This window comes from Eubalaena glacialis, chromosome 20, assembly GCF_028564815.1.
Source record: "Eubalaena glacialis isolate mEubGla1 chromosome 20, mEubGla1.1.hap2.+ XY, whole genome shotgun sequence".
In the NCBI taxonomy this organism is placed as follows: Eukaryota; Metazoa; Chordata; class Mammalia; order Artiodactyla; family Balaenidae; genus Eubalaena; species Eubalaena glacialis.
This window is the reverse complement of record NC_083735.1, coordinates 18,369,825-18,384,239: the sequence shown is the minus strand read 5'-3', so window position 1 is coordinate 18,384,239 and position 14,415 is coordinate 18,369,825. Positions and strand designations below refer to the sequence as shown.

Here is a 14,415-nt window from a genome sequence, read left to right as displayed (position 1 = left end):
CACTATGCCCTATTTCTGAAAATTGATATAATATTTTTGGAAAGTCATTAGGCAACATATATCAACCATAAAATTGTTCATCTTCCATGACACAGTAATTCCATCTAGGGCTCTAGCCTATATGCAAATAATAATTAATTAATAAGATATTCTTCATTATATTATTGGAACAGCCTTATGGGGAAATGGTTAATGTGATAATGATATTTCCATAGGATAAAAAAAATCACATAGTCTTCTAAAAGCATGTTTTCAAAGACCACAATAAGGTAAATGAAAAGAAGCATACTACAAAATTGAATTGGGTGATCCTAAATTTCTAAACAAGCAAATAAAAAGTGTGAGTATTCATGCAAAGAAAAAAAATATCAGAAGGAAATATACTCACATATTAACAGTGATTAATTTCCATATTTTTCCTATTAAGGAATCAAAAGTAAATACACTTTTATAACCTGAAAATGTATACTTTTTAAAGTAAAGATGAAAGAGATAACACTTAGTGCCGATGGTATAATGACAGTGAATGACACAGAGAAAGCCAATCTTCTCATGACTCTATTGATCTCTATCACAAAGAGGTCTTGCAAATGACATCACTATTTTCAAATGGGGGTACGGAATTTTGAATTATAAGCTGGTGAGTTTGACATTAAATCTAGGCAAGATTCTAAAACGGCTTCTTTAATGGAATTTTGTATGAACCTAGAAAAGGAAACTATCAATCAGCAGAAGGATTCACTCAGTCATTCGCAGACTACTTCCGGTTTTTCTTTGATGAGCTATTTGGAGAGGTGATGGAAGCCAAGTTTATCAAACGGTAAATGGCACCAAGCTGAGGGAACTAGTGTTATCTGTTATCAGGATGGAGAACCTGAGACATAAGGGCACACTTAAGCTACTAAGAAGTCACATCTGCCTAATTTAGTTTCTTCCCTGGATAAGATCATGGATGAGGTAATAACAGAGGGCAAGGCTGTTAAATACTGGATGGTACCCGACCGAGAGGAACAGCAGATGTGTATCAGTGCTAGGGATTAAGCAAGAAGCTAAATCCAATGAGAAAACACTCAACAAAGCTAAGCGTAAGATACTACTGTTCAAGGAAAAGGCAGGGGAGACGACTTCACAGCTCAACGTGTGGAGGCCACTTCAGGGCTCTCTTCCACAGTCAGCTCACCAGAAGGCCACTGAGCTGTGGCTCGATGATATTTAAATTTAAAAAATAGTTAGCAAACTTTACTCTCTCCCAGTTCAACAAAACCTAAAGTAATCATTTTTTTTTTTAACTCATTGAGTAAAGTAACCAGGATATAAAGGGACTTAAAACCAAGCCACTGGTTGGTTGCCAGAAAAGCAGTGCTAAGCCAGCTACTTAGGTGAGAGGGAAGGGTTACGGAGGTGGTGGCATCCTAGGAAATCCTCGAAGGGCCGTTTCCTGGAAGGAGGGTTGATGTATTGGGGAACATCCCAGGGGACAGAGCTAGACACAATCACTAAAAACTACAGGGAGCCAGATTTTGACTCAATATAAGGAAAACTTCCTAATGGCTAGAGCTGTCCATGGTCATCGTGGATTGCCAAGGGACACAGCCAAGTTCTCAGCGTCAGAAGTAGGGAGCTCGGGCTAGCTGGGCACTGGGCTCAGAGGAAATTCAAACAGGATTCTAGTCTATTCTCCCCTCAGATGCCTGAAACACCTTCATGTCTTTGCTAACAAGAGTCATCCAGACTCTGCTTAAGACACCTGTAATCCTTCAAGAGAGAAACTAATTTCTTTTCTATAACAGGTGTAATTGTGGTAAAGAACTTCTCTATATGGAGCCAAGACCTTCTCCTCCGCAGTCCCTTCATTTCTGCTCGCTGGGACTATAAAGAGTTTTTATAAGCCCTGGACCATAAAGAAGCTTTCCAATACTGAAAGATACCACGTAATGAGAATCCTTATAAAGACTGTTCCTACTCTCATCATTCCACTCTGGGCGATAATAAATTAAGAAAACTGGGGGGCTTCCCTGGTGGCGCAGTGGTTGAGAATCCGCCTGCCAATGCAGGGGACACGGGTTCGAGCCCTGGTCTGGGAAGATCCCACATGCCACGGAGCAACTGGGCCCGTGAGCCACAACTACTGAGCCTGCACGTCTGGAGCCTGTGCTCCGCAACAAGAGAGGCCGTGACAGTGAGAGGCCAGTGCACCGCGATGAAGAGTGGCCCCCGCTTGCCACAACTAGAGAAAGCCCTCGCACAGAAACGAAGACCCAACACAGCCAAAATAAATAAATAAATAAATAGTGTTCCCTTAAAAAAAAAAAGAAAACTGTACCAGGTATTTTCCTAGGGGTACAAAACCCACATCCCTATGAGTGGATACAGTTTAAGCAAACCCTACTCAAATGAATAATATGCAATCATTAAAACAATAAATAGGGAGATGACATCTGAATATAAAATATATATACAAAATAATGGTGGGCAAAAAATTCAATAAGAGAGATAAAGCATGCTATTTTCAACTATATAAAAAGGGCATATTATCACAAATTAGAAGTGAATTTGGAGTGATGTAAATATAACTTCATCTCATTAGGTTGTTTTTCTAAGAAATTGTTTAAATGTATAACAATAAAAATCTATACTCCCTTTTGATGTAAACCTATCTCTTCACCCATTTAAACAATTAGTCCCAAAGTGCCTAGGTTCTGAATACTACATAAATCATTCTAGTTTATTTGATGTACATATAAAGAAAAACGATTTAGTTGTATAATATGTAAGATGTACTCATAGTTTCCTCAAAAATTAAAGTTACTATATGACCCAGTAATTCCACTTCTAGAGATATACCCAAGAGAACTGGAAAGTTACGTTCTCCCAAAAAACAAGTGTATGAGTGTTCATAGCAGTGCTATTCATAATAAACAAAAAAGTGGAAATAACCCAAATGCCCATCCACTGATGAAAGGATAAAGAGAATGCAGTATATCCACAAAACGGAATATTATTCTGCAATAAAAAAGGAATGAAGCACCAACACCTACTACAAGTTGGATGAACCTAGGAAGGGTTATGCTAAATGAAGCAAGTCACAAATGGCCACAAATTATATTACTTATCTATATGAAATGTCCAGAATAGGCAAATCTAATAGAGACAGGAAGTAGACTAGTGGCTGCCAAGGGCTGGAGTAGGGAATGAGGACTGACTGCTAATAGGTACTAGGTTTCTTTGGGAGTGATGAAAATGTTCCCAATTAGATAGTGGTGAGAGGTACACAACATATAAATATACCAAAAAACACTGAAATGTACACTTTAAAATGGCTAAATGGTGAATTTTATGTTATTTTAATTCTGTCTCATTAAAACAATATATAATGACAACATACTTATCATTATATATATGCTATATATTTTATAAAATATATTGACATCCACAAGTACTTAATACTATTAGAAGACTGACAATATGGTACCTAGCATGGGTACAATGCACAAAAGGCCTGGATTACTAAAGAAAATATTAAAAACTGAAGGGCTGAAATTAAGAATTACTCATTCCTTCTATTATCCAATTCTTAATTTATTTACTGTGTGCTTACTTGGCACCAGAAACTATGTTAGGTGCTGCGGATACAGGGGTGAACAAGATGTGATCCTCACCTTCAGAGGGCTCCTGGTCTAAAAGGGGAGCTTGACATGAAACAAATAATCACTTGCATATATATAAAACATGTATGTAACAAGGGGCATAAGGTGAAATATGGGTTCCATGACAGAATATATCAATAACAGGCACCCCTGATTTAGATGGAGAATTGGGCAAGACCTTCCTGAGGAAATTATATTTAATCTGAAACTATGAAGATGAGAGATTTAGGCAGGTGAAGAGCGAGGATAAGAGTATCCTCCGGATGGAACAGCAGTGCAGAAGTCCTGAGGCAGAAAAGAACCTGTCACATGTGAGAAACCCACGAAGGCTAGTTGTGATCAGAGGGTGGTGAGTAAGAAGACGACTGTCACAGATTGAGGCTGAGAAGTAAACATGGGTCCGTCCAGGCAGGCCACTCTGGGGATTCTCACTCTATATCTTGGGTACAAAGGGAAACCACCCAAGAATTTCAGCAGGGAAGTAACATGACCAATTTGTGTCATAAAAGCATCACCCAGGCCCCCTCTGTGGAGGAGGGATTGGAGAAAAGCACAGAGGAGCCAGTTAGGAGGCTGTGAGAGTAACGGCTCAGACCAGGGATGGGGGTGGAAAGGAACAAAAGGCATTTTCAAGGTCTATTTGGAGTTTTGGAGGTCATCACATATTCTATTTTACAACTCAAATTTACATGTGTGGGAAAAAAATGTCTTCCAGAAAGACCAAAGCATAAAAAGTAGAGATTACTTCACCAGGCTCCTAGACACATTAGCATCTATCCGATACTAACCCAAACCCTACAAAACACTTCAAGTTACTTCTAAAAGCCCTGAAGGCTTTATATATAACTAAGTAACACTTGAACCCAAATTATCCCTAAGCTTCTTGCAGGGTTTTTTCTTACCAGCAAGTTTTCAGAGTGGCAGAGAAAACCAGACAGAGAAGTAGAAACAAGAAGTTCACTGTGATGCAATACAGGTAACGCTTGGTGTCCTAACTTAAACCCAACTGCAAACTAGCTCCTCCTTGGAACATTTTTTTTTTTCTTATACAGGAACCATTCCAGGAGAGAAACATCCTGCTTAGTATACGCTCTGTTAAAGGCTTCTGTTACACATACACACACACACACACCCCCCCCAGCAAGAAAGATGTGCAAAGCATCCAGATTATTCATGGGTATCTGTCTCCTTACACTGCACTCCAGAGACTGAAGTAGAGTACAGAGGCTGTGATGGATATCGCACAGCTTACAAAGAATAAATGAATGACTTCATTGTAATAGGAAAACAACTGTACATTATACATGCATTTCCTTTCCTCTTAAAATAAACCCCTGCCAGCCACATGGTAAATACACTTCAAACTTGAGTGTATACCCCTCACAAGCCACCTAAGACATGAAATCGTACAATATAAGACAAGCTATCTATTCAGCACCCCCCCAGAATATAATGGAAGCCCAAGACAAAGATGAATATGACCATCAAAAATTATACATTTTACAACACAAGCTCTGTAAGTAGTACGGTCCCTTTTCATTTATACTGTGAAAATTAGTATTGCACTTAAAAATGTAAAATGAAATTGTTTAAAATATCGAATCACTATGTTGGGTAACAAGAACTAACACAGTGATGTAGGGCAATTACACCTCAAAACAAACAAATAAACTCATAGAAAGAGAGACCCAATTTGTGATTACCAGGGGGGCAGGCTGGAGGAAGGTGGTCAAAAGGTGCAAACTTCCAGTTAGAAGATAATAAGTACTAGGGATGGAATGTATAACATGATAAATATAATTTACACTGCTGTATGTTATACATGAAAGTTAAGATAATAAATTCTAAGAGTTCCCATCACAAGAAAAATTTTTTTTCTATTTCTTTAATTTTCTATCTAAATGATGATGAATGGTCATTAATTTATTGTGGCAATCATTTTACGATGTATGTAAGTCAAATCATTATGCTGTACACCTTAAACTTATCCAGTGCTGTATGTCGATTCTATCTCAATAAAACTGGAAGTAAAAAATAAAGATAGGGTTTCCCTGGTGGCGCAGTGGTTGGGAGTCTGCCTGCCAATGCAGGGCACACGGGTTCGGGCCCTGGTCTGGGAGGATCCCAGGTGCCGCGGGGCGGCTGGGCCCGTGAGCCACAACTGCTGAGCCTGCGCGTCTGGAGCCAGTGCTCCGCAACGGGAGAGGCCGCGACGGTGAGAGGCCCGCGCACCGCGATGAAGAGTGGCCCCCACTCGCCGCAGCTGGAGGAAGCCCTCGCGCAGAAACGAAGACTCAACACAGCCAAAAATAAATAAATAAATAAATAAATTTATATTAAAAAAAAAGATAAATAAAAATTTTTTGTTTTAAAAATGTAAAATAAAATGATATTGTTTAACCTCAAGGAATCATGTCATGTCATCATTTCTATCTTTATCGCTGTTAAGGTTTTCAGCATCTTTGAGGTAGTAATGATTTATTACAATACATCATATTTACACAACCGCCTGACAGCATCTCCAATGCTCCTGGTCCTCCTTGCGTGTTAAGACTCAGCTCTTCTAAGAAGCCTTCCCTCCCCCTTTATGGTAGAGCTGATCCTCCATCCATCGCCCTCTCTGCCCACTGTCCCTTGTACACATCTCTCTCCAGATTTACAACTGCCTCCGTTCCAGACCAGGAGCTCCCTGGTGCTTGGTGCTCCCAGGACCTAACACAGAGCTTCTCACAGGAAAGGTTCTCCAATGCTTGTGGAATGAAATGAATGAATAAATGGACTGGATCCCCCCCAACCTCTGTAGTGTTTAATTTTTTCCATCTGCATTATCCTAAATGTTCATGACTCTCAACTCAATGAAATTTCAGACAATTATCCATTTCCCCCCATTTCTTTCTGTTTCCTGATAGAAGATTTATGGTACAGGGTGTTTACGAAAACGGGTTTTAAGAACAAGTGAGAATATTGCTTGATGTTCAGGTTTGCACACATGGCTTTGTAGAGAATGAGTCTGAATAAGGATGAGAAAAGGCCTTTACTCCCAAAATTCATATTCCATAGGAAGAAAGGCACTCAGTGTCATGTCACCCTATCACTACTGACATTCACATCAGACATCATTTTCATCAAGAGCCCCCTTCTTCAAGACAAAGAAAGGATGCCCCTGGCAAGGGCAGAGGGAGTTCATGAGTTAAATTCCTCATTCCAGAATAAATTATTTAGCACCACTTAAACCCTGAAAGCTCTGAGCCACCTATCTTGCGGTTTATGGCACTCTCCTCTAAGTTTACAATTTCCCGATTGTGAAGCAACAATTCCATAGTGCAAAATCAATACAACTTAACTTTACTGTTGGAACTCACATTGTGTGGCAAACTAAAAGATTTTATTCTTCCACTGACATGAGACAATTGTAAAGCTGCCTTTATAAAGAGGCACTTAGGAACCATTCCAGAATTTAGGAATGAATTTTTCTCACTGGACTTACTGCACAGCAATGGCCCCATGAGATGAATACAATCCCTGGGGCCTCCTAAGTTCCAGCTTTGACTTCACTGTCAGGACCTAGATTTTGAACAGGAGATCATCCCGGAAACGCAAGGCGCTGTAGCGGTAGTAACAAAAGACAGCCAATAGGTTCCTGAAATAGGTTTTGTCACTAGTTTAGGGTTTTTATCAGGAATGTCGATCACCTTTTTTGCTCTAAATTTTATTACTAGTACAACCATGAATAGTAAGGTTTGGTACAGGGGTCAACGTTTCCAGTGTTATTTAACTGAAATGATCTGGGACCAGTCGCTTTTGTTGAGTTGGCAAGAGCTGGTGTTGTTTAAAACAGACCAGTGGACGAATCTATAAGCTGCAACCCACTGGAAAAGGCAAGAAGATGGAAGGATTGATAATATTCAGCCTACAGCGAACATTGATCATCTGCTCGGTGCAAGGTCCACTGCAGCTGATAGCCTGAGGACCAAGAAGCAGCAGGGCGAGTTGGGCAGGTCTGAACCCTTAGATTCAACAAGCTTCCCGAGTGCATTCAACGCACCTGCACGTAACTCGTTTCCCTACACCTGTTATTAGGAAAGCTTGTTTCTCTTTCAGCTGCTCAGAACAGCCAACAGAAAAAAAAAAATTTTTTTAAAGCAGCAACCTAGTGCTAGACCAGAAGGGAGCGTTTATCAGCCTGCCAGCAGCCCCATTACTCTACAGGCAGTTAGGGTTCCCTCTCGTCAAGCCCTCTGTCCACTGAGCATCCCCAAGGACAAGAGGTTAGATCCAGCAGCAGCCAAGGCTAGGCCTGTGAGGCAGCAAGAGAAGCCCAGCCTCCCGGCGAAGCGGCAGAGGCTCCGGCGCCGCCTCCTCCCTCGCTCGCTCGCGGTGCCAGTTCGGTCTGCGCCGGACAGGGAAGCCGGGCCTCCAGCTGGCTAAGCATCCCTCCTCTTGCTCCCGCTCTCCCTCCTCCGCCCGCGGCCGTAGCACCAACCTTGGGCGTGCGGATGTGCTCCATGGCGAGCCCGCGTCTGCAGGTCCCGGCCGGGCGAGGCCTCACGCACCTGCGCGCGTCTGCAGCGCGGCGGGAGGGACGCGGGGAAGGGGCTTCGCGCCCAGGAGCGGGCGGGCCTCGGGCTTGGCTCCGCCCTCAGGTGCGGCGGCGCCCGCGCGAGGCAGGCGTGCGGGGCCCGGGGCGCCCGCGCGGCCCTAGAGCGCGCCTTTCTGCGCCACTGCCACCTGCAGCGCCTGTCGCCGCCCCGCCCCTTGCCTGGCTGGGGTCTCGGGAGCCAGAGCCGCTCGCTTCCTGCGAAGAAGGGCAGCCAGCGTAAGACTGTGGGGTTACTGTTCCCCGAGACACAATGGGGGCCTTGCGTTGGGTGTGGCCTCTTGGAGGAGAGATGGGACTAAGCGCTGCTCCACACCTCCCATGCGCTTCCTTCCAGAGCGTCCCAGGATAGGTGGGACTTCAGGGTGGGGCAAGAAAAAGGCTGCCACAAACACTCCAGATCCAGTGTGGCCTGTTGGGCCCTGTCTGTATATTTCAGAACAGGCGGCAGAGCGTTTGGGATGAAGGTGGAAATAGCAACAGTGTTAGCGTCGTAGAAAGTGCTGGTAAGACAGGCATCTCACATCAACCTGTGACTGTACCCTTGGAAGAGACACTTTCCCTTGGCATCGTATTGGGTGCTCATTTGACATCTTCACTTAGCTCTCACTAACTGAACTGGAAGATATAGATAACAAAGCATCCATTATAAAGCATCATTCTTCCATTTATGATATTAAGAGTAGTTGTTGCCACTGTTAGTATTAAGCCATTTGGAAAAGCCAAAGGGAAGAAATGCGCGCCACCCACCCCCGCCTTTTTTTCTTGCAAACCTGTGTGTAAAGGTTTACCATAACTAATTATTTCATAAAACTGTTCATAGTTCTTAGAATAATATCTATCCAATTTTTTCCTAGCTCTTACTCATCTCTCTTTTACCTGGATTGTAAATTCTTTGGCTATAAGACATTGGTTTTTTTATCTCTTTTTGTCCAGTGCATGGTAGGCACATTGCAACCTTCCAAATAAATGTTTATTTAATCAATACAGTATTGCATTTTTTTAATTTCCAGGTCCCCTTCACATATGTTTTATCATTTCATCCTCCTTCCACTCTGGGAGACAATTAGGACAAGTTCAGTAAACTGATGTTTGCATATGGCAAAATTGACCCAGATTATAATTTCTTGTTACTAAAAAACACCAGGAATAGCGTCAGGAGCACTCTGGTTCCAATTCAGCCTCTGACCTCATTCCACTTATTAGGATAAGTTAACATAGAATAAGCTAGAAATAAAATAACAATAGGGAAAGAAATCTCTATAAGTAGACATTTGGGTTTGATCTAACAGTTCTCTGAGGAATCCTCCTCGACTTGACCCCCAGCCCCGATCGCTATCCAGCTTATTAGATCACAAGCTGTGTTGACCCCAGACAGCCACTCTGCTCTGTCTCACTTTCTCTGCACTGCCTCATGCCCCCATGTTTCACTGCTTTTCTGAACCACCACCCAGTGGGGCAGAAGAGATTAAACAAAGCAGCAAGAGTTGGAGGGCAGTGGAGTGAGAGGAGCTAGAATACATCATTGAAATGGCTGACTATGTTGATCCTAAGTAGGGCAGAAAGTGAAACCAGCCATTCATTTAGTTAAGAAACACTGATATTAATTTACTGACGGTCATGCACAAGGTATCATGGCAGATGCTGGGAAATTGAAGGGAGACCCAGAGGAGGAGGATACCAAGTTCCATAACAGTGATATGGATAACATCAAGGAAGTGAAAAGTAGACCAGTAAGATGGCAACAGAGCATGTGGAAATGCCAAAAGTAGCCTCAAGGAGATTGACCTACTTCCTACATTTTCCATGTTAATTATATGGAAAATAATAGGTGAACTCTGGATCATATACTTAATTCCTAAAGTTTGCTACTGTTGCATTTGTTATGAATCATGGGTCATTTGGATAAATGTTGCACCTCTGAGTGTTCACAGAGCAGAAATCTCTCCATCTGGCCCCAGAACCAAGAAGTAGGAAGGGTAGAAAAAATGTATTCTTCTAACACTACATAATTTGCAGAGGGATCCACATCCAGATTTATACTACATCAGTTTACTTTTTACACTACAGATGCACTTTGCCCAGTGGGTTGGAAAATGGCTATTTTTTTTTAAGCTAGCATTTGTGAATCCTGGATGGAAAATTCAACAAAACTATTTTCACCATCAAGCAAAATATCAGACAACAGGGTTAAGACCTAGTTACCTGCATACTCATCAAACTACTTCTTCCCTTGACAACACACAATATAGTTGTCCTCATTTTATCTTTAGTGCTCATGTTTCAGTGCTTTTCTACCTCTGTGAAAACAGTAGATATTTAATTCTCCTTTCCTTCACGGGCACACAGAAGACTATGCTTCCCCACTCTATTACTGTTGGGTGGGACCATGGACCAGGGCTGTGGAAAGTGACCTGTGTCACTTTGAAGCCAAAGTTCTGCAAAACCTGTGTGGCCCTCCAGCTTTCTCTTCCCTTGTCTTGTTATTTGGAGATCTTATCTTGAAATTATAGAGAAAATAATGATGATAAGTTCACTCTGAGTATATAATGTGACTGTGGCCACAAACTATTCAGCATTAGATTGACATGAAGAGAAAAATAAGCTGTTTCTCCAAGTCATTACTTGGAAGGGAGCTACTCCGAAGTGTCACAGCAGATTCTTTTGAGTGAAAAGAACAGCTTTTTGTAGTGGTGGTCGTTGCATGAAGCCACTGAGATTTAGAGGTTAAGTTTTGTACCTACCCTCGCCTATCCTGACATTCTAGAGAAGGGACTCTGAGAGTCAAAATAATATACCTTCTGTGTCTCTGATCTTTTTTCAAGGGGGTTGATAATGTCATTAAAGAGATCTGATGACACATGTCATCTGCCAAGACCTCAACTTTATTGTGTATTACCAAACTTCTTCTGCAGAACCTCTCCTTAAGAAATTTTTACCACACGGATAGCCTAGTTGCAAATCATATTACTATAGGAATTTTTAAATCCAAACTTGATATTCACTGGGAACGTCCCCAAATGCTGTGATCTTCAGTGGCGTGAGGAGATTTGGATGCTTATCAAACACTTGCAAGACTTTTTCCAGAATTCTTACATTTCTCCTGAGGCAATTAAAACTTCTGATTTGGAGTGAAGCCAAGAACTCTTTCATCAGGAGGGTAATATTGCGAATGATTACAAACTCAGTAAAGTCCTATCCAGCACTACTGAGCCTCAGCGGTCCATGAGGATGTGAGTGGAGGAGGGCACCCATCTCTATACAAGCCGAGCCTCAGCTAGAAGCAGGCTAGATACCCAACAGGATAGGGTTAGAGCTGCATTTGAGGTTCTGCCTAGAAAAAATAACATCCTCACCTCCAGGATTTTTATAAAGCCAATGATGCCAAATACCAATGTCTTCTTTGGCCTCGCCCTATGCCAGGCATAGAGAAGAAGCACCCTGTGGATTGCAGGCAGCTCTGCCCTTTTTCTAGAAACCAAAGGGGACACTCTGGACCAGCATAATAGGAGCTCTTACTCCATGAACAGGCAAGGTTTTAAAATAGACTCGCATATTTTGTTCTCCCTCCAAGAAGGCACATCACTCAGACACAAGTCTGTATCCTCAGAGCACTTACTGTTTATTCCCTTCCCACTGCTGTCCCTTCAACCATCATTTTGATGCAGACAATTCCCATGTCAATATTTCCAATCCTAAATTCTCTCCGTACCTCACATATTATATTTCCATCCACCTGTTGAGTACCTCCACATGGATGTCCCATCAATGTCACCAACTAGGTATGACAGACAGGCCTATATTCAAGTCACAGCTCCAGCATGTGCTAGCTGTATGACCTTGAACAAGTTTTTGACCCCTCTCAGCCTCAGGTTTCTTACCTGTAAAATGGAGATAATGATAATATCTGTATTACTTTCTTTTTCTCAAGCTGAGGAGTAGATCTCTCTCTATATATGGATGTTTATTACATTATTTCCTGTTTATTTGTGTATGCCTGAGGTAGTCCAAAATAAGAAATAAAATTGAGAGCAGAAAATGGGGCATAATTACACCTCCTTCTTGGGATGGATGTGACAATTCAGTGAGATCAAGCATATATTCTGTGACTAATATTTATTGAGTGTTCTCTGTGAGCCAAGCACCGAGGATAAAGTGTGAACCAAAGCAATCACAGTCAAGGTGCTTCCGTCTAATAATATCAGCTACTATTATTATTATCATTACCTTCTACCTGATACCAAACCTCCTCTTGATGTCATTATTTCTTTCGTTAATCTCAATTGCTCAAGTTCAGAACCTTCAAGTTTTTTCTGGCTGATGTCCCTCACTGGCCCCCATACCCAGACAGATGTGGATTCCACATCCACAACTTTTCCTCAGCTGACCCTTCCCCTTCCTTTCTCACTGCCATTGCTCTAAGATCCTCATTGCTTCTTCCTGGCTGGAATATTAGCCTCTGCTGCCAGATCAGTTTCCATGAAAAGCAACTCTAATCATCACTCTCCATCTTAAAAACTTTCAGGTGGTTTACAATTGCCTTTTAATTAAGTACCATCTCCTGATTCTGTCATTTAAGGCCCAGTCACATCCTACCTTTCTCTTTCTCTTTTACAAACTCAGCAAAGTTAAGTCACTGGCACTTAGTAGGTGCTCAATAAATATTTTTTGAATGTATCACTTAGTCAACCAATCACTTTCTATATCCTGCATTTACTTACCTTTATGTCTTTGTTCATACCATTCCTGTGGATCAAATCCCCTAGGTTCATTTCAAGATTCACTTCAACATTCCCTCCAAATGCAGTTCTTCCAAAATAACTCTTGTCTGTTCATTCCAATAAGCAGAGATCGTCATAAGCAGTTTATTTTCATCTGGAAGTGTAATTTTATGCATCTCTATCACAACTTGTCCACAGGGGACCTTAATCAGTCCCCTGTTCCAAGAACCACGCTGGGTCACTACACTGACAATGTCATGCTGGTCAGATGGAAAGAACAGAAAGTTGCAGGGGTCCAAGATGCCCAAGAAAAGCACACATGTGTCAGAGGATGGGAGATACCTTATGGGGAAATTCAGGGTCCTGCCATCTCAGTGAAGTTTCTAGGCATCCGCAGTGGCGAAATAGCTTCTCCAGCATGAAAAGCAAGTTACTTTGCTTTGCAGCCCTCTAGCCTATTACTGAGTTGGCCGTCGGGCCCACCAGCTCTGAGTGGGGCCTTGGGTAAGAAAAGGGTCTCTAGCTGATTTGAGTTGTGGTGGAAACAGATCTATGACAGTGGCTTTTTGACCCCAGCAGATCCAAATATGAGGAGGTGATAAACACTAAATGAGGTCATAAGGGTGGGGGCTCTAGTCCAATAGAACTGGTGCCATTATAAGAAGAGGAAGAGATCTCTCTCTCTCTCTCTCTCTCTCTCTCTCTCCCTCTCTATCATATGAGGATACAGCAAGAAGGCAGTCATCTGCAAGTCAGGAAAGAGAGCTCTCACCAAAAACTGAACCTTGGGGGACCTTGATCTTGGACTTCCCAGCCTCCAGAACTATGAAAAGTAAATTTCTGTGGTTCAAGCCACTCAGTCTGTAGTATTTTGTTATGACAACTCAAGCTGATGAATACAAATACCTAGAGTGGTTTGCACTGATCCCAACTTGATACAGATATTTAGAACAACATAATTTATGAAATGTAAATATTTCAGGCTTCAGAAACTTAGGAATATAAAGGCAATCACATGAATATTAATACCTAAAACCTCAACAGCCCTAAGCCTCCATCTTCATTATATAGAGTCCTCTTCTTCCTAATACTTCCAGAGGAACCAATGTGTATACACAGCCAGTCCTGGTGGCTCCCTGCTGCATTGCTGGCCAGGGGAACCAATGTGTATACACAGCCAGCCCTGGTGGCTCCCTGCTGCATTGCTGGCCAGAGGAACCAATGTGTATACACAGCCAGCCCTGGTGGCTCCCTGCTGCATTGCTGGCCAGAGGAACCAATGTGTATACACAGCCAGCCCTGGTGGCTCCCTGCTGCATTGCTGGCCAGAGGAACCAATGTGTATACACAGCCAGTCCTGGGGGCTCCCTGCTGCATTGCTGGCCAGGGCAGGATCCTGCTGCAGCAGACACAGTGAGAGCCAAAAGATGCTGCTGCTCTTCACCTGCTG

The 14,415-nt window shown here is 42.4% G+C and overlaps 1 protein-coding gene across 2 annotated transcripts in view; it reads right to left on the bottom strand.

Annotated features, from left to right (window-relative positions):
- Positions 1-8,247, bottom strand: part of MTMR7 (myotubularin related protein 7) — a 93,935-nt gene extending 85,688 nt beyond the window's left edge. The window contains exon 1 of one of the 2 annotated variants that reach the window (XM_061177592.1): positions 8,131-8,247. In XM_061177592.1, coding sequence (XP_061033575.1) covers positions 8,131-8,154 — 24 coding nt within the window. In that variant the 5' untranslated portion in view covers positions 8,155-8,247. The remainder of the gene's footprint in view (positions 1-8,130) is intronic. The other variant, XM_061177594.1, reaches the window with a different exon arrangement.
- Between the last annotated feature and the right edge of the window lie 6,168 nt (positions 8,248-14,415).